Genomic DNA, 19,754 nt, shown 5'->3' on the forward strand with positions numbered 1-19,754 from the left:
CAAACACTTCATTTTGGCAGTTCCACTGAATGTGATGGTTGTTGAATGAGACTCCAAGAAACCTTGTTAATGTTTGGTTGTTTACTTGTTATTCTCTCATTCTCTTCTTCCTTGTAGAGGAGCTGTTATGATAGTTTACTATTAGAGCGAGTGGGTACCAGTGTGTTTTGAGGCACTTCTCCAATGACGGGTAAGACTTCTCAAGCCAGTGAGGGGCAACCTAAGGCAGGAGGGTATCGACCACTGGGTACCACTCAGAAAATGTATGTACAGTAAGTAGTTGATGAGATGCTTCAAAAGCATCAAAGGGGGGAACTGTAAGAAATTACAGCATGGACCCAAATGAGACTGGCTTAACTTGCTGCAATCAACAATATTAATATCATAATAAATGTTCCAAACCAGTGTGTGGTTCTAGAGATAGGTTGATCATTTGACATATTTAGCACATGAACAGGCAAAGCAGGAAGAGCCACAACAGCTCTCACTGTGGGACCAGAAGACCTAATCAATATAGAATAGAATAGAATAGAATAGCTTTTATTGTCGCTGAGAAACCAATGTTCAGTTTGGGTAAAGTTTTTACAGTGTTAGAAAATATGTTTTATACATATAATTGTATTTGATTCACCATGTTTTGAAACATCCAAGTAAATAACAACAGTACGATATGATTTTACAATGATTTTAAAATCTTTACCCTCAGGCAGGGGTCTCCTCCTGCTTATACTTCTCTTAGGAGCATATTCTGTTGTGGTGATTTAAGCTTTATAGGCTTTATGGTAGTACATTACAACAAAGTAACAATCACAGCCCGCTGATACATGGACTAACAGCAACGTGGCAGACCGACCAATTTATCCAATCTTCTTTTGTGTTAGAGGAGAATAATGACTGTATCTTGTTGGGGTCTGAAGTGTAAATTGTCTGTAAGTGTTTATTCACTGTTTGAATTCCCACAGAAACTCATGTGTAACTCGAGCTGTTTAGTTTTGTAGCACTTTCGCTTTGTGTTTACTTTCATGCAGTTAGCGCTCTCCTGAATTTAGAGTCAGTTCCACCTTAAGTAATGTAACTGTAACAGCAAAAATAAGTCAGTGTTACCCCCCTATGGAACAGGAACAGAGCAACATCCTCATCTCGGTTGGTGCTTTTCAGCGTTTGGAGTCTCTTCGTTGTCTAAAAACCTCCAGATGGCATTTCTCTGCCGTGAGCAGAGAGAGAGAAAGCCTAGCACCGGACCCAGACACTTTGTTTTTTTACCCATTTACAGACACTGGGGCCTCATAAACACTTTAAATTATAGCCCGCTAATTACTGGGTAAGTACAGAGAAAGTAAGCCGATAAGTAAGATTAAAAAAGTACTGAGTAAGTAAAGGGTATGATAATAGATTAAAGTTGTTGTTGTTGTTATAAATAAAACAACATCGTATATAATCAGTGTTCATCCTCAAATGAAACATTCCTGATGATTCTCGTGGCTGAGTTTCATTCCAAAAATGCTGTTCCCTTTGAAATAATTCTGGAAACAAGAAGTGTTTTTTAAAAGAAGGAAACATTTTTATTTCTCTAACAAATACATTTTAATTATAATAGAGCATGAATGTTTCTGTATGTTAATGTGTTTTGGATCAAAGAAACTTTGTTGTTAAATAAAAAATAAATAAATAAAAAAAATGTCCATAAAAGAACAGTCAGAGACGTTAATTCTGTGTTCAGACGGAGTGTAAACTGTAGAGAGAGAGCGGGAGCTGACGGAGCAACGTGAAGGAGCTGAAGGTGAATGAAGGAGGTTCAGGCCGTTTCTGCTCTGAACCAGTCTGTGATTTCTCTCTGGTTTTCTGAGACCCATTTCATGTTGGCTTTAGTTTTCTCGATGCTCTGATCCAGAGCGGAGCTCGCTGATCCAAACCCCACCGCCGCGTTCTCCTCCTTAAACCGCAGCAGCTTTACAACACAGAGCACACACACACACACACACACACTTTAGTCTCATTGTAAAACCCCACAGCAGTGTTCTCCCCCTCGTTTTCTCATTTTTTACTCAGTGCTCTTATTTCTCTGCGCTCGTTGTGTCTGTTTTGCTGCATTTAACCTCGTCTTTGCGCTCTCACATAAAGGTGGGTTCAGCGCTGTGATTGGACAGACTCAGACGAGGAGGCGGGACCATTCTAAAGTCTCCGTACTTGACGTCAGAAGCGGAGCAGGATCAGGACGCCTCGTTTTATCCCGTGTTTTCAGACTTAGGCTGCGCACAGGGAACTGACTGCGTGGGTCTTGTTTCACAGTGTGTTGGTTGGTGGGCTCCAGATTCACACAGTAATGGGAACATGTAGTGAACAGGGGACAATGGTGGTGCAGCCCAGGCTCTGACAGGACTTGGAGGCACCGATCTGACCTGATCCTTCATCATAAACAGCTGATCAACCAAATACTGTATTTGAAACTGCAGATGTTAATCCAGCTGTGCTCTGGGTGGTGTCACCTGTCTCAGCTGCACTGGTCACTGGAACAGGGGAGAAACAGTGTACATTTTTACAGGATCAAATCACACGCCTGATCGAGCTGCTGCTGAGTGGAGAATGTCTGTGTGACACCGCTTATCAGCTCAGAGAAAGAAAACGACCCGACACCGTACCTAGGAAACACACACACACACACACACACACACTGAGACATTGCGCTTGAAGCATTTCATAATTCTGACTCTCAGCGTCCTTTCCCAGATCAGGTTTAGTAAGTTAAACAAGTCCTAGCTCAGACATTTGATGAGCAGTGTGTGCAGAGGGTCAGTCACAGCGTAACACTGAACACGCAGCACACATCAGTCAGGAACTTACTCAGTGAAAAGGTATTTCCACTCGACTGTGTCCCACGCCAAATCCCGTCCCTCTCTGTTTCCAGCGATCTGAACGATGACAGAGGTGGCGTCTTGTTTCCGGATCTTCGTCGGGTCCAGGGTGTAAAACATCCAGACGAGTGTGTGTGTGTGTGTGTTGTCCATCAATTTCTAACCTCTAGAGCAGGGGTGGGCAATCTTATCTTATCCGCAAAGGGCCGGTGTGGCTGCTGGTTTTTGTTCCAACCAACCAGGAGGTCACATGATCATTTGTTTTACTCAAGCCAACTAATTAAAGGAGTGAAATCAGGTGTGCTTGAGCCTGAATGGACTTAAATCCAGCAGCCACACCGGCCCTTTGCGGATAAGATTGCCCACCCCTGCTCTAGAGGTTTGTCTAACATCTGGCGTATTAAAATTACTTTAACCTTGCATAACCAAGCTGGAGGCCTAGACATCAGGGGAGCTGTACCAAACCCAGCCAAACAGGCCATTCCCATATGGGGAGCCCCCTCCATGGACAATAAACTGGTTCATTTAGATGTCAGAACAGAATTCCACATGTTTCCTCTGCGCTCACCTGCTTAAATGTCCTTTATCTTTGGTGCAGGCCAGAGCTGACATCAGTTAATCTGCCTCACTAGCGATGCTGGCAGTCTGGAGCATCTCCCAGGCGAAGTCCCACTCTTTAGCGCCCCCTGCAGAAACAGCGCTGCAGTACACTGTGGATCTCAGGTTTGGGTGAATTCTAAAAGCCAGAGACAGTTCAGACAGTGGGCCTCTCTCCTGTTGCTACAAACAAATTCAGGACATGTTTGATATCTAAACACACTATTTCAGCCACTTCTAGTAAAAATGACTGCACTGATCATGACAAACTGGACCAGAAGTGGCTCAAACTGTGACCTATGGATCTGTAGTGCATGCAGTTCCTAATGAGCTGTCTGCTGCCCTGCCACTTTTCCACTGCAGGGTTCCTACTCTACTGACCTTTCTGCTCCTCCACCAGGTGAATCAGGTCCTGGTTCTGGAAGCGGGTTCTTGTTTAGTGGCTGTTCTCTCGTGGTTCAGAGCGAGTCAAGTAGGGAATAAACCGTGGCGTGTAAACCTTGCAGAGCACTGATTGTCCAGAGAGAGTCGTCACTCTACGCCACGCAACGCAGACGACCAGCACCAACTCTCCATCTGTAAAATCTCCAGCTGCAGCAGAGATCACGTTAGAATCCAGCAAGAGCTGGACGCTGCAACAAGGAAGAAACAAACTCTACTGATCTGTCTGAACTGATGACGGAGCTGTGTTCAGTCCCAAACAACAACAACACGCCAATACACCATGAGTAGGCTTGGTGGACTATTCTCAGTCCAGCAGTGACACTGAGGGATTTAAAAACTCCAGCAGCACTGCTGTGTCTGATCCACTCCCACCAGCACAACACACACTAACACACCACCACCACGTCGACAGTGTCACTGCAGCGCTGAGAATGATCCACCACCACATCACACCTGCTCTGTGGGGGTCCTGAGTGCTGAGAAACAGGTGGGAAGGGGGGGTAACAAAGTATGCAGAGCAGAACTAGAGTGCTCCTGTGTGGTCAGTGCACTCTTTAGGTGGTACGTACTGATCCATGTGTCCGTCTGGGACTTTGGTCCAGTTCATGGTGATGTTCTCGTAGTGTTCGAAAAGTGGTGCGACTTGCTTCCTCAGATACATCTGCAAACAAGAGTCACTGATTAATAAACACAAACAAGACTTGAGTTCTGGAGTCTGACCACAACCTTATGACCATCACTGTGTGGCCCACAGCTCTTTACCCTGACCATTACCCCAACACGCTCAACAGGGGGTGCTGTAATCAGATATAAATGCACACTCAGATACAATCCTGATATTTAAGTGTGCTCCCTGTAGCTCTCTGTTTTGACAAATCTAAAATAACGTTGACCAGATTTTCTTCTGTTCCCGTTCTTCACCTGAATGCTGTTGTAGAGCGCCGTTTGGTCAAACATCAGGTAGAAATAGTCCAGATTGTCCAGAGCAGCCTTCCAGGGCACGTAGTCTCTCTCCTTCCAGAGGAACCTGGTTGTGTTTAGAGCCAAACTGATGGGAATCATCTTGGCCCTGTAAAGATCCAGAGATTAAACAGGTGAAGCTACATCTATCCACTAAGCTATCTGTAAAAACAACAGAGATGAACAGAACAAGCTGTTTTTATTTTGATAGGTAAATTAGCTTCTCCTTTTTTATGAGTCATGCTTTTTGTTGTTTTGACTCGTGAAGCTCGTACTCTCTAACTTTTATAATAAAAATAAATGGAGAACTAATGCATTAACCGTGGATGGTGAGTTATTATTGGTCTGAATGTTGAGTGAAGCTATAACTGTATTAACTGTATTAGCAGTGCACATTTTCTTCTGCCACAACAACCTGAAATGAGTAACTCTTCATGAACGTTAGTATTTATTCACAATAACTGCTCATTTATCAGGACAGAACCATCACTCTGTCCAAGACTGGACCAAAGTCTCCAGTTTAGTGATGATTTTGTAGGTCACAAATCCTTCATAAATCCTTGATTGGCTCAGTTTGTTTCTGCTCATGATTGAGATGCACTCACTGACTGATTGTGAACTTAGAGTTCATTGTGAGGACAGTTTGCGATGCATTACAAATGTGGCCATAACCAGTGAGGACTATTTTAAATAACAATAACCAACGTTTTAAAAGTGTACTATCCTTTGAACACTGCAGCTGTCCTTCACATGATGATGAATGGACCAATAGAAATGCTTCAAAATTATACATTACATTGAAAGTTAAAGGGTTATTTTCATTCTCTTTGGAAGTTTTTCTCATGAAATGTTTTTAATTGGATAGTAACGATATTCACATTATTTTTAAGGTGTTCACCTGGCCAGATTAAAGGTGTCGTCCAGGATCAGAGCTCTGTTAATGATGGGAACAACCTGAAAAACATTTATCTCCTCTTTTAAAACATTCAGAAACATCTGTGCGTGATATCAACATTAGGGCTTTAAAACACATGTACACTGACAACAGGTTATTTACAGGAATGAAGACACTCCACGGGTGAGTGAGTGAGTGAGAGTGACTGGGTTAAGCACTTACAGGACATGAGTGAATGAGTGAATAATGATGTATATGACTATGTAGACCCTAGTGTTTTTGTCTCTTTATCTGATGGTTGTCCAGGGTTAAGTGTTATATCTCTGACCTGGTGGTGATTGTTGAGCTGTTTAATGATGTTCTCCCAGTTCTCAGAGTCATAGTTAACCCTGTAATACCCAGCTCCTTTAAGTTTCAGCAGCACCCAGTTTCAGAGGTGTCCTCTGTGCGCGTTTTGATTGACTGACCTGAGGATGTTGGTCTGATCCGACTTCTCTAACACGCGCACCACTAACAGATTCACAGAACGGATCAGCTGCTGACCGTCTTCAATGTCCTCCACCCGTGAGTCCAGCATCAGTGTGATGAGGCCGTGCATCAGGTCCTTCAGCACGCCCATCGACGCCTCCCACGCCAGACTCTCCATGGAGAATAACTGAGGAGAGAGAGAGTAGCGTGTGCTTTTTTAACAACCAGATTTGATCGTTCGCCCTTGGAAAAGCCACTAAAACCATTCATTTTAAAATGAGAAAAATCAGTTTACAGCAACGTATCAGTCAAATGTGAAACTAGAACTTGAGATGGATGATCATTGGCCTTGAACAGCTTTACAAAGGCACTCACTGCCCTCGTACTGATTAACAATCAAATCTATAAGCAGTGAAGTAGTCTAGAAACTGGCAAGCAAGACTTTTCACCTTGTAATGAGGTCAGAAACCACCTTCTCTGACAAGAAATGCTTTGACTGCCTTGAGAAAGGGAGGGGTGGCAGCTACCAAAACAATGGCTATCATGCTAATCAGTCACTAAATGTTTACATCAGTCTCCTGAGCAACTTATGAAAGGGGCAAGGCCTTCACCATGTGCACACGGACAGCTGATATAACTCACTACAGAGACACGAGGCTGAGAGACACATACTGAGAGCATGTTGCCGATGATGCAGCTGTACAGCTTGAAGATGTCCTTTTTGTCCAGCCGGTCATCGGCCATGTGTGTGTTGTAGATCAGTCTGAGCTGCATGAAGGTGGCGATAAGGAACTGGTCGATGTGACCCGACATGGCTTCGGCTTTGTCCTCCTGTCGCAACACCTCATCGATCTGCGGAGACGATACAACATCGTGGGAAATTTAAGTCTATGGGATCGCACTGTATAGAACTAAGGAGAGAACTGTGTGGTCTACAATAGAATAATTGAAGTCTGTTTTATAAAGCGAGGAAAAAGCAGTGCCAAATCATCAGATTCAGGAAGTTGACCTGTGCTAAAGCCTGGATACTGGTGTTGATGTCACCGCTGGCCACTTGCGAGATGACAAAGTTGATAGTGGACGCTGTGCTGTTGTGGAGGTCCTCGAAATGAGGGGAGACCGAGCGAATCCTAGAGAAGAGAAAAAGAAACAAGATTAAGACGTGATAATGCTTGGTCCATCTAAAATGTACGATCTCATAATTGTATAATCAATCAGTCCACAGCATTTGCCAAATGTTTGTTTGATTTAACACTAAACTTCAAAACTCCTATCCAGACTAATCCCCAGTTTGTCAAACCGTGGAAGTCTGTGAACTTTCTCACTTGGGTTCAGGGATGGAGACGGGCTCCAACAGCTCGTCCAGTTTGTGCTGCACGAGGTCAGGGAACTCGCTGACCCACGTGTGGTCGTTCTCGATCATGTCCAGGTCCAGTTGAAACTCCTTGGGGATGGAGGGGGCCATGTGCTCGGAGTGAGCGTTCTGAGACCGGGCTTGACTGGAGGGGAAAGGACAGAAAGCTTCACTTTTACGCAGGTCACGTCTGCACCACAAACAGCTTTGAACCATCAAAACACACAGGGAACAGGTGGATGTGCGGGAGGACAAACACCCAAAGGCCCTTGTACACTTGTCCAACAGTGTCCACTGACTCCAAAAATGGGTTTTCCCCACACCTCTGTAGGTTACGACACAGTCAGCTCATCTACACGTCTGGATTTAATCAGACTTTTAAAAAAATTAATATAAAGGAAAAAATAAGAAGAATTTGAGGAAAAAGTTATTTGTTACTGGTCTTCGATAATGTGCTTTTTTTACTGACAGTTCTCTCTGGTTGTTTCTCACCAATCTGTCGGCTGCGGTTACGCTGCCAGCTCTCTCATTTGCGCTGCCTGGTTTTTTCTTTGCAGTTCTGACACAAACTTCTCTCGTGAGTGGGTTTCCTCAAGGATGCATCGCCATTGGTTAATGAGTTTGAGTGACAGCTCAGTGGCACTCCAGGTACTCCATAGAATCTAGTATCCTATCTGATATGGACCGTTGGATTGAAGTGTAAAGGACTCCTGGTGCAGCGCTAGTGATAAATGCTAATACAAACAGGAGGACCGTGACAACTTCTGCAATGGTGCCAGCAGCTGAAATGGATGGGGGGATTTTTTAATTAATTATTTTTCCTTTTACTAATTCAGACTCTTCTATTTGACTACGTCTCTCCGGGTTGGTGCGTGCTTCATGAACAGAAGCTACAGCGATTCGGCAGTACTTACATCCTATACGTGCGATACATTATTCTGTCCAGGAAGAGCAGCGAGAAAGAAAAGGAATCATAAAGGAGAAGAGAGAGAGACAGGCTCAGGTTCAAGAGACATGACATGCAATGAAACAAGAGGACAGAACGAGACCTGGAGGGTTCAATACACAGTTTATAACGTAGTCCATCAGCAGAGACAGAACTGTTTGGTGTCAGAACTGATGCATTTGGAGGAGGAGTATAAATGTGTAAATGTGGTTTTTCATCCAAATGTTCATTTAAGGTAGACCTGAGCTGATGAGCAAGTAAAGGTTCATATCACACATGAGGCTACCTTAACTAGAGCCCCCAGAAATAAACAAACTAAACAAATCTGGCCCCAAAGATTGGAGAATCTAGGAGAAAGACTACCTATAGACATCAGTTAAACAAAAGTAGGGCTTTAATATTATGAAGCTCATTTGCCCTTCCAACTTTCCATTTGATCGCTTCCATAAACTTTATTAGCTTCATTCTCTACCTACTCTCATTTTTTGTGTCTATTCCTGCCACTTCCAGAGCGTTCAAACACAGAACGTACTTCAGTTTGTTGGGCATCTCCTCCTGTGCTGGCTTGCGGAGGAAAGTACTATTGGGGTTGGTCGGGTGCTCTCTCGGTGCCCTCTCCTGTTTGGTTGAGACGTCAGGCGTCTTTTTAGCTGAGCGCTTGATCCGCTCCTCCAACATGCTCATCTCCTTCTCTGACAGCTGGGGAAAACATTCAATGAGTTTGAAGACCTGGTCTCCACAGACATTGTACGCTGCCACTACTGTGTTGGGTGCGGCGTTGCGCACCGTTGTGTCTCGATCACCGATGTGTATAGCGATGTCTTTCAGAGCTTTGGCTGGCGTTGGCTGACAGACATTCGTACCATAATTCTCAATCAGGCACCCCAACTCTTCAAGACATTCTGCAATGAAAGAGACAATAAGACTGAGTGCAACATTAAACACACACAGACAGTTCTTTGTTGTTCTTAATCGGATGGTTATGTGGCGTGTGATCGGATGTGTTTGAATATATATGTTAACACAGAGCTGTCACACGATTAAATTCTTTAAAATAATAAATAAGTACATTCTCTACTCAATAAAGAAAGATTTACTTTTAATATTAGAATTCCTAAACGCCCCAGAACAATTTACAGGTATTAAAACTTTGCCACGGTCTAATACCTCAATCATGGCATTGACGGCCTTGACTTGGTGCTGGAAGTCGTAGTGAAAAAGCTCGTCTAGCAGCCACTTTGCCAGGCAGGTAGCCATCTGTGTCTTAAGCTGTTCCACATACTCATCCCGTGGGGTGATGAAGTTCCACTTTAGGATCTATAAAAACACCACAAACCCATTGCAAATACATCCTGTTTCTCCAGGCTCCTTGAAGCAGAAACGCTGACAGTTGTCCACATGTGTAATGATACAGACTGATACAAATCCAGCGTGGCTACAAATGGACTGTAGCTAAAAAAAAAATCTACGCTAAGCTAAGAAGGGAAACCAAATATTACTCCAGTTTCTTTTGAGATCCGGACCATTCTAGTTCACCCTGCCAATAACTTTCTGTATCATGTCTCAGCAGAACACAGTACCGTTGTTGTTGATCATACTTTAATTTCATGATCACCGGGGGATTGTGGGAAAATGGTTAATTTCATAATTTTATACTTGCTCTGTATGAGGTCCTTGAGCCTCATCGCTGTTTAACACTGGTACATAACCTTAAGGCTTGGAGGGGAAGATTGTTTGGTTTGCTCCCACATACGGTGGGAGAGAGAGACAAAATGGTGACCCTTCTATAGGAACTTCTTCCAATTCACCCAAATCTCTCATGTGACCAGTTCATCTTTTCTCCAGTGAAGATCATTGTACACACAGCAGAAACAAGGCTCGAGAATGTATTTCCCAAAGGGCAACCTACCTTCAGCGACTTCTCCTCCTTCATCCTCTGCTCCTTGCTGTTGGGCACGAGGATAAAGATGAGGCCCGATTTGTCTTCATCATCTTTAGTGGACGCTTTAGTGGAAACTGGAGCTTTCTTACCCACCACTCCCTGAAGGAAGCACAGTATTTACAAGAATTAGAACCACTTTACTGACCACTGCGCTTGCACACACGGGAATTTGTTCTCCGCATTTAACCCAATCCGTGCAGTGAAACAAACACTCACTCGCACTCACACACCCACAAGTGAACACTAGGGGGCAGTGAGCATGTCATGTCAAGTTCTAATGAAAATGATACTAAAATTACAAACCCCTTAGCTATAACGACATATTGGCTATTCTTAAGTAGGCAAATATAAATCTGCACATCTGCAAAATGTATTTCCGGTGTTGTGTGGAACTGTGGGTGATTTCAGAAAGACAGACACAAACGGGGACATGTACCGGAGGCTGATTTTGCCGGGGGAGCGCTCTGGGCAGGTTTAGAAGGAGCAGCTATGGCAGGTGCAGCAGGTTTGGCTGGCATTACTGCCCTGGCCTTCTCAAGCATCCCCACCACCTGGTCCTTTGAGGCCGGCTACAGAGAGATGAAAACATGATGTCAACACGTGTACTTTTTAAAAATATAAACAATCCATATCAATCTCACAGTGTCACACATTCACTTACACACTCACACCTGTGAACAATTTCACACACTCATACCTGTGGACAGTTTCACACACTCACCCAGTCACTCAAACACTCACAACTGTGGACAATTTCACACATTCACCAGACACTCGCACACTCACCCAGTCACTCACACACTCACACCTGTGGACGATTTCACACACTCACCCAATCACTCGCAAACTCCCACCTGTGGACAATTTCACACACTCACCATTATCTCACACACTCACAACTGTGGACAGTTTCACACACTCACCCAGTCACTCAAACACTGACAACTGTGGACAATTTCACACACTCACCAGACACTCCATACTCACACCTGTGGATATTTTCACACACTTATCCATTCACTCACACACTCACACCTGTGGACAGTTTTACACACTCACACCTGTCGACAGTTTTACACAATCACCCAGTCACTCACACACTTACAACTGTGGACAGTTTCACACACTCACCCAGTCACTCACACACTCACCCAGTCACTCACACACTCACACCTGTGGACAATTTCACACACTCACCCAGTCACTCGCAAACTCACACCTGTGGACAATTTCACACACTCACCCAGTCACTCACACACTCACAACTGTGGACAGTTTCACACACTCACCCAGTCACTCAAACACTCACAACTGTGGACAATTTCACACATTCACCAGACACTCGCACACTCACCCAGTCACTCACACACTCACACCTGTGGACGATTTCACACACTCACCCAATCACTCGCAAACTCCCACCTGTGGACAATTTCACACACTCACCATTATCTCACACACTCACAACTGTGGACAGTTTCACACACTCACCCAGTCACTCACACACTCACACCTGTGGACAGTTTCACACACTCACCCAGTCACTCTCACACCATTGTGTTCCTCTGCATGTAGTTATTGTACTGTGACACTGTTTTGTTGTAGATGCACAATCCCATAATCTCGTCTGGATCCATGTTGGAGACAGTGAGGTGAAGCCCACTCTGCCCAAATTTCAACTTTACTAAACATATCAGGTTTAAACATATATTTAAATAATAATAAACTTCTGTGACCTGCATAAAAAATATTGGTGTCTTCTACAGATGTGTATTAAACCTGCAGTTTACATTTTGACCACACGATGCCATATACCAACTATAAGATTACAGCAATTACAGCGTTTCTTTTACTCAACATGGATGGATTCGCTTTATAAGACATGCTGAGGTTTAATAGAAAATAAATCCTTTTAAGTGTTTCAGCACAACACACAGAAGGTTTTATGATCTGGGAAAATTGAGCACTAAATTGGGTTTTGTTCCTACAGCAGTTATAAGTTATTTCCTGTTTTTTTTTTTTAAGGAAACACTTACCTCTGTTCTGAAGCGGGCCTGACTTATGGGGGGGAGCAGTTCTCTTTATTTGGACCGCTGCAACAACCTCCTCAACAGGAGCTGTTGCATTAGTTCCTCCTCTTTCCTCTTCCGTTCTTTAGCCAGTCTTTTGCATTCCCATCGGTGCTGCTGGAACGGGTCGTTCGGATCGTTCTGCCTGCAGAAGTCAGATAGTCTCCTGTAGGTCATCATTACAAATTTTGCCAGTCGACCTTTCACCGTCTCGGGCTGCTCTGCGTCCTCCTTTTGCCTCTTTAGCAGCACCTTGTTCACCAGGGCCTCCTTTGCCTTTCTCTCCTTTTCCTCCTGCTCCTCCTTCATCTTCTTCTTTTCCATTTCTTTTCCATTCCGTGGACCACACACTCTCTGTTCCATTTGTTTTCCCTTCTCCATTATTCTCTTTTCCATCTGTCTACTCTCCTCCTCTTTCTTTCTCTTCTGTAAGGCCCTCTGCTCTTTCTCTCTCTCTTCCCTCAAACGCTCCTCCGCCCTCATCCTTTCATCTCGCTCTTCCTTCAAAGCATCTCTCAGCTTTTCTAACTCCTCTTTTAACTCACTCTCCTCCTCCTCTCTCAGCTCTCGCGCCTTGTCCTGCTCCTCCTGCCGTATCTTTTCCTCTTCCAGTTTATTCCTTCTCTCCTCCTCCTCCTCCTCTTTCTTTCTCTTCTGAAAGGCCCTCTGCGCTCTCTCCTCCCTCAAACTCTCCTCTGCTCTCAGCCTTCTACTTCTCTCTTCTCTCAGAGCTTCTCTCAGATTCTCATTTTTGAGTTTCATCTGGTCTGCCTCTTTCAGAAACTTCTCAGTCGCTGTGATCTGTTTCCTCAGTCTCCTTCTCTCCAGCTGCTCGTCTCCATCTGACCTCCATCGTTCTTCACAGCGGAAGCGCGTGAGAACCTCAGCAGTGAACTCCTTCCTCTCGCTGTCCATCTGCAGCAGGTCATGGAACATGTCTTTCTGGGCTTGTTCCTGCCCGGCCAACTTCTGCTTCAACTCCCTAGCCTTCTGATCTCTATCCTGGCGGATGGTGGTGGTCTCATCCTGCAGTCTCCTACACAGGGCCCTCCTTTGCTCCTCGAACCTGCTGCTCATGATGGAGCTGAGATGCTGCTGGCAGTAACTCGGGTTCATATTCATCAATGACAAAATACAGTTATTCTGCAACAGAAAGCAGTCTATTGTTCTTAGGAGTTCTCCCGTTCAATCACAAAAGATGAATAATAAAACTCCTCATTTTGTATTACTTTTAAAAGAGTGTGTGGTAAGAAACTGTAACATCCGTCCACTCACCTGAAGAGTCTGGTTACAATTACTAGCGTTCCGCAGGAGCACCGTTTACACACACGCCTCGTGCTCTGTGACGTCATAGTCATGTCCTTACGTGGTCGAGGGTCTGGGACCTTGGAATCTTCGCTTTTTTTCTTTTTCTTAAGAGGGTGAATCTAGCGAATATTTGATTTAATTAAATGTACTTTGGATTGAATTTTAATGTTAATATCTAATAATATTAAAATGTCTAATTTATTTTTACTAATCCGTATTTTTACTGCAATAAATATAATTTCCACTAAGCAATGGGAATAAAGGGTATTTTTTAAAATTTGCAGCTCACTTTCAGGCAGTCACATAATGACCCGATTAACCATTAAACGACTGAATAATTGCTGAAAGTATAAATAAATGTATGCGAGAGAGAACCGCAAAACCTCAAACTAACAGCAGAGGGCAGCACGACACTGCCTCACAGATGGTCACAGTTAGTGTGTGTGTGTGTGTGTGTGTGTTTGTATTTCTGAGTGAGTATGTGTGTGTGAGTATTTGTGAGTGAGTATGTGTGTGTGAGTATTTCTGAGTGAGTATGTGTGTGTGAGTATGTGTGTGTGTGTGTGTGTGTGTATTTTTGAGTGAGTGTGTGCATGTGTGAGTGAGTATGTGTGTGTGTGTGTGTGTGTGTGTATTTTTGAGTGAGTGTGTGTGTGTGTATTTGTGAGTGAGTATGTGTGTGTGTGTGTGTGTAAACTGTAAAAATGTTTAGTCAATTTTAAGTAACAGGTTGGTTCCTCCGGGGGCTCCGGTTTCCTCCCACAGTCCAAAAACATGGAGGGTAGGTGAATTGGCTTCTCCAATAACTGTCCTGGTGTGTGAATGAATGTCTGTATGTGTGAGCCCAGATATGGATTGGCGCTCTGTCCTGGGTTAAACCCTAGTGCCCGATGCAGTCCTCCAGGTGGACGGTCGTTTCTGGTCGAGAGTACGCTGTGCGCGTTTGGCTGCCGCTTCTCGCCAGTGTGTGTGAATTGAGCGTTCTGAGCAGTGTAGATTGTAAAGCGTCCTTGGGTGTCTAGAAAGGCGCTATATAAGTGTAATAATAATAATAATAATAATAATTTTCAAGACGTTTCTGTACAAAGAGTGTCCTCAGAATCTGTCCAGCTTTAATCCTCCTCTCAGTGTGGGACAATAGCCTCCTGGTATTTATCAAAACTTTCAAAAGGTTTGTACTTATAGTTGTGAAAAACCTGGTTGTAGCCTTGAATCCTGCTAAGATTTGATTAAAGAATCCAGATTAAAGACTAAAAACTAAATATCTATTTTGAAAAATCCAATTTCCAATCTTAATCCAACTAGACTTTAAATCTGTTCCAATACCTTCATAAAAGCAGCTGCTGAAGAATTAAAGACAGCAATTAAAAAGAAAAGGGCGTCAGTGTGGAGAGAGCACCCCCTGCAGGAGTCTGCTGACTGTGTGTGTTCTCCAGCAGGCGGCGCTGTGTGTCTGATTAATGAAGTCCACCTGAGGCCCATCAGTGCTGCTATTTAACTGCGCTCCTGAGGAAGGTTCTTCAGTGTGTTCCTCCTGCTCTGTGGGTTCTTCAGATTCTCATCATGGTTCAGTGTAAGCTCTTGGTGGTGGCTCTTCTTCTGGCCTTCGTCTCTCACTGTAAGTCCACATCCTTCAGAGCCCATGTCTTTAGAAAAAAAAGGAGAGGGTGGTCCACCCTTCAGTTCCTGTTCTGAGAGAAGCTGGAGGTTCTGAGTAGTTCCACCACAGCTCTCTCTCAGAATCAGAGAAGGTTAGACAATTGTCTCAGCAGCTGGGGGTCTGTCTCTCAGAGCTGGGGGGGCTTCTCTCCTAGTGTTACGCTCCTGTTCTCATGTCTGCCTCTCTCTGCAGTGCTGTGTTTTCCAGCTGAGTCTGAGCAGGTGCGAGCCAAGGGGCTGCAGTTGTCGAGAGTGATCAGGGGCTACAGAGGTGAGTTATTAGATCTTATTGGTTAAAGGGTGTGTCTCTGTGTAAATGCTGCAGCAGAACCACAGTAGGACACTAGGGGGTGCTAAACTGTGCAGCTGTGGCATGTTAAGGATGTCCTGCTGATTCTCAGTGTCTGGTGTTTGTCTGACTCTGCTGACCCTATGTAACGAGAGGTGTGTTGTGTCCAGGAGCCCGTAGTTCTGTGGAGAAGCTGTTGGAGAAAAGGACTGATGCTTCTGGTGCTGGACAGGAACCGGTGACAGGATCTCCAGACTCAGAGGAAGACTTCGTTTTTGGACAAGATGTGACAGGATCTCCAGACTCACAGCAAGACTTTCTTGTTGGACCAGATGTGACAGGATCTCCAGACTCACAGCAAGACTTTGTTGTTGGACCAGATGTGACAGGATCTCCAGACTCACAGCAAGACTTCGTTGTTGGACCAGATGTGAAAGGATCTCCAAACTCACAGCAAGGTTCTGATCCTAATCCTGCTCTGAAACACTGAGGTTCAGGTGAAGGAGAGAGATCTAAGTGGGGGTCACTGCTGGAGGAGAGGGAGTGGAGTGTGGTGGTAATGACCCTCCTCTGAGGGTCTGGTCAGTACTGGGGTGGTCTCCTCCAGCGCTGCTGACCCTCACTTCAGCTCCTCTCTCAGATGGAGGGAATTTGGAGTGATTTCAGTAGGGGGATCTTCCTGAACTGAGCTCTGATCTGTTTCTGAAGGTGGACTTGGTTTCAAGAGGTTCCCCCTGAGATGTTCCAGTCTAGTGGAGGGTACTCCAGGTCTGGGAGGGAGAACCTAATGTAATGTGGAGGTTGTTTTCTGCTGGAGGAGTGGGGTCCTAAAGCTGTGTCTTGTTCTGTTGCAGAGGTCGTCTGAAGAACTGGGGTGTGAAGTTTGTGCATGAGCACATGGACTCCAGGTGCTCCATCTCCCTGCTGTGCTTCTCAATAAACTTTATTTTCCCTGACAGACGTCTCTGTGGTGTCTTTACTGAAGTGTAATAAATCGGGCTAAACTCCTGATCCTGGGAGAGGAGCTATGGCTATTCTACTTCTCCCAGGAGTTCTACACCTGACCTCACTTCTCAAAAGAAGATGCTGACAGTCCTTAATTTCTGTGTGTGTTCAAACCTGGAGTCCTTTAACCAGAGAACTTGAACCCTGCTGAGCATAGTGTAACTGGCTGGCTTGTGGTTAGCTAGATATACTGAGCCCAGTGCAGCATTGTTTGAGTTACTGATGTAGTAAAAATGGTAAGAAATTACAGCATGTACCCAAATGTGACTGGCTTAACTTGCTGCAATCAACAATATTAATATCATAAAGTTCCAAACCAGTGTGTCTTCCTAGAGATAGGTTGACCATTTGGCTTATTTAGTATATAAGCAGGAAGAGCCACAACAGCTCTCACTGTGGGACCAGAAGACCTAATCAATATCAAAGGAAGTTTATTACTGAGTAATCAACAACCACCACAGACAAAGGGAACTAGTCTAAACATGAAGGTGACAGAACTCAATACACATTAAGTTCCTCACAGATGACAGGGTTCCATGTGTACTGTGTTCCTCAGGAGGAGCTGAGATGGAAGGCGGTATTGTCAAACTATAATCTGTGTTTTTCTATTACTCAATGTTTAGTCCAGCTCCGCTGAACCCATGGTACATCTTTGTATCTTGCTACTGCTTGCTGTAATAAAGGTTTTCCATTTTTCATCAATTTTTGAGAGACATCCCATTTTTTTCCTACAACTGGAGAGCCATCCACTCGAGGGATTTTCCAAAACAAAAAGTGGGGAAGACAAGTTGGTAAGTAAAATAAATTCTGTGTTTAGACTACTGGTTTTAGGTTATCACCTTGTTTAAAAAATCTAGAAAATTTAAGGACAGGGGTAATTCTGGGTTAATCTTTTATTCAGTCATAGCAGGAGTCGTCGTGTACCAAATTTCTGATAAATCTGTAAAGATTCTAAAGTAAGTGAATCCTCCCGACGTAGTGTGGTAAACAGAATAGTATCAGTATTAGATATTAAAGTTTCTAAAGTAACTGAAACTCGTGTTGTAAAGTTTCTAAATTAACCGGAACTCGTGTTGTAAAGTTTCTAAAGTAACCGAAACTCGTGTTGTAAAGTTTCTAAAGTAACTGAAACGGGGGTAGGTTTCTGTGTGGTGAATACATACAATTGTTTGACCCTAAGCAGCCTGATTGGTGGAAGTACTGAGATAGTTTTTATTTTATTTTATTTCTTCCTTTCTATTACACTGAATAAAAGTCTTAGAATGGAGGAATTAGTCATTGCATACATTTCTAAACATGGTTCAAATGAACTGTTTAATGGGATTGAGAATATTGTGGACGAACCCTATAAGTGGGCTATGTCCCGATTCGAAAACGATCCTAAAATGCCCAAGAATAAGAAAAAGAAAATTGCAAATTCTCTTCATGCCATCTTTGCCTCATATAAACGAACCAGGAAAAGGTTAAAGGAAGCAGAGACACAGAGAGATGCACTTGAGATGGAAAACAGTGCTTCACGCTCAAGTTAGTGAAAACATAATGTCTATGAAAAATTACCAAGACAATTCTGAAGGAGGAAATAGTCAGACTAAAACAAGAAATCTCTAATTATAAGATGGACAATAACAGACTTGTATCATCTGTGGAAAGGCTATCAAGCGATCTACAGCAGACTAGATCAGCATGTCAGTTCATGTTAAAAAATATGTCTGCCCCATTGGCTGAAGGATTAGATAATGAGGGAACAATAGATTCCAAAACACTTTTGGATCAAATTAGAAATCAAACACATTTTCAGAGCACGTATGAAACAAACCCAAATTGGAAGGAAGCTTCTCTTCCACAAGACAACCATTATCACTACTCTGATCGTACTATAAGGTTTCCTATGGCACCACTGCATTCTTCCACCATGGTTCGCCCCGGAGAGGAAGAAAGTAGTGCTGTCACAACTACTACTGTCCGTGCTCTGAATCCCACTAAACTGGAATCATGAATCAAAAATGTGGGAAAATTTGATCCAGTAAAACACGATCCTTTACATTTCTTAGACAAATTGGAACAGCACTCTTGATGTGTTGAAAGAAGTGTGGAGTCAGCTGATCATAGAGTTGGTTTCTAGGTGTTTCCGTGGATAGTAATATGAGAATATATAGCTTACACTTAATAAAGATACTTAAAAACTTAAAAAATGTAACAACTGTTTACAATGATGATTATAGAATGATGCAATCTAATCTGTGTAAATGTATTAAAATCTCAGATGTTTTGTTTTTTCTTGACTTTAGGGCTATGGGGTGTATCAGGTAGGGACAGGTCCATTGGAAGGTCCGATGGGTCGATGAGCCTGAATTTGGACATTAGTTTGATTTTATTTTCTGAGGTTTCTATATACATTTACTTAAGTCCCTACACATATAGTAATAATTTAAATTAGACAGGAGTACCTTTAAGTGATCGCTTGGGCAGAAGGATCGTTAGAGAATTTTTCCTGTCTAGAATGTTTGAAGGATATTTCAAGAAAGATGGCTGGTCAAGAAAGAGGCAGGTTTTTTCGCTCTCACACTCCATAAAAATCTATAATATTGTGTAGGGTTTAATATTAAATTGCTACAACTATGTACATTATTCTTGACAACATATATTATTCTTAAATTTCAGTCTATGTATATATATATAGTCTCGAAGGGGGGAATGGAGTATATTAAAATGTAGTAGAATTTAATGTCTTACATATGCATATGTTATTAAGTGAAACACTGAAAATAAACAACAAGTATTAAAGAACAGTTTCAATAAAAGTGACAATTCTCACAGCACAGTGGAGCATTACAATGGTTTTGAGGCTGTAATTTTAAGGAAAAAATATGATCTAGTGTAGCTTTAACAGATGTGCACTGGCTGTTTCCATGCAGTCTAGAGAGAGACAGACAGTTTAAACCATCCGTGTTGTTGTGTGCTGCTGG

The 19,754-nt window shown here is 43.4% G+C and overlaps 2 protein-coding genes and 1 pseudogene across 2 annotated transcripts; all 3 read right to left on the reverse strand.

Annotated features, from left to right (window-relative positions):
• Positions 1-607: 607 nt before the first annotated feature.
• LOC136673327 (aminopeptidase N-like) lies at positions 608-4,955 on the reverse strand (annotated as a pseudogene).
• LOC136673328 (cytoskeleton-associated protein 5-like) lies at positions 3,946-12,095 on the reverse strand. The gene is made up of 13 exons (XM_066648730.1): positions 12,012-12,095; positions 10,911-11,027; positions 10,426-10,557; positions 9,671-9,833; positions 9,049-9,418; positions 7,542-7,715; positions 7,226-7,346; positions 6,889-7,068; positions 6,216-6,403; positions 5,752-5,807; positions 4,815-4,962; positions 4,463-4,554; positions 3,946-4,081 (listed from the first exon to the last, which is right to left on the reverse strand). The coding sequence occupies exons 1-10, from the start codon at positions 12,093-12,095 to the stop codon at positions 5,780-5,782; spliced, it is 1,557 nt and encodes a 518-aa protein (XP_066504827.1). The 3' UTR covers positions 3,946-4,081; positions 4,463-4,554; positions 4,815-4,962; positions 5,752-5,779.
• LOC136673329 (trichohyalin-like) lies at positions 10,431-13,643 on the reverse strand. Its single transcript, XM_066648731.1, has 3 exons — positions 12,495-13,643; positions 10,895-11,027; positions 10,431-10,557 (listed from the first exon to the last, which is right to left on the reverse strand). The coding sequence occupies exon 1, from the start codon at positions 13,641-13,643 to the stop codon at positions 12,540-12,542; it is 1,104 nt and encodes a 367-aa protein (XP_066504828.1). The 3' UTR covers positions 10,431-10,557; positions 10,895-11,027; positions 12,495-12,539.
• Between the last annotated feature and the right edge of the window lie 6,111 nt (positions 13,644-19,754).

Source organism: Hoplias malabaricus, chromosome 17 (assembly GCF_029633855.1).
Source record: "Hoplias malabaricus isolate fHopMal1 chromosome 17, fHopMal1.hap1, whole genome shotgun sequence".
In the NCBI taxonomy this organism is placed as follows: Eukaryota; Metazoa; Chordata; class Actinopteri; order Characiformes; family Erythrinidae; genus Hoplias; species Hoplias malabaricus.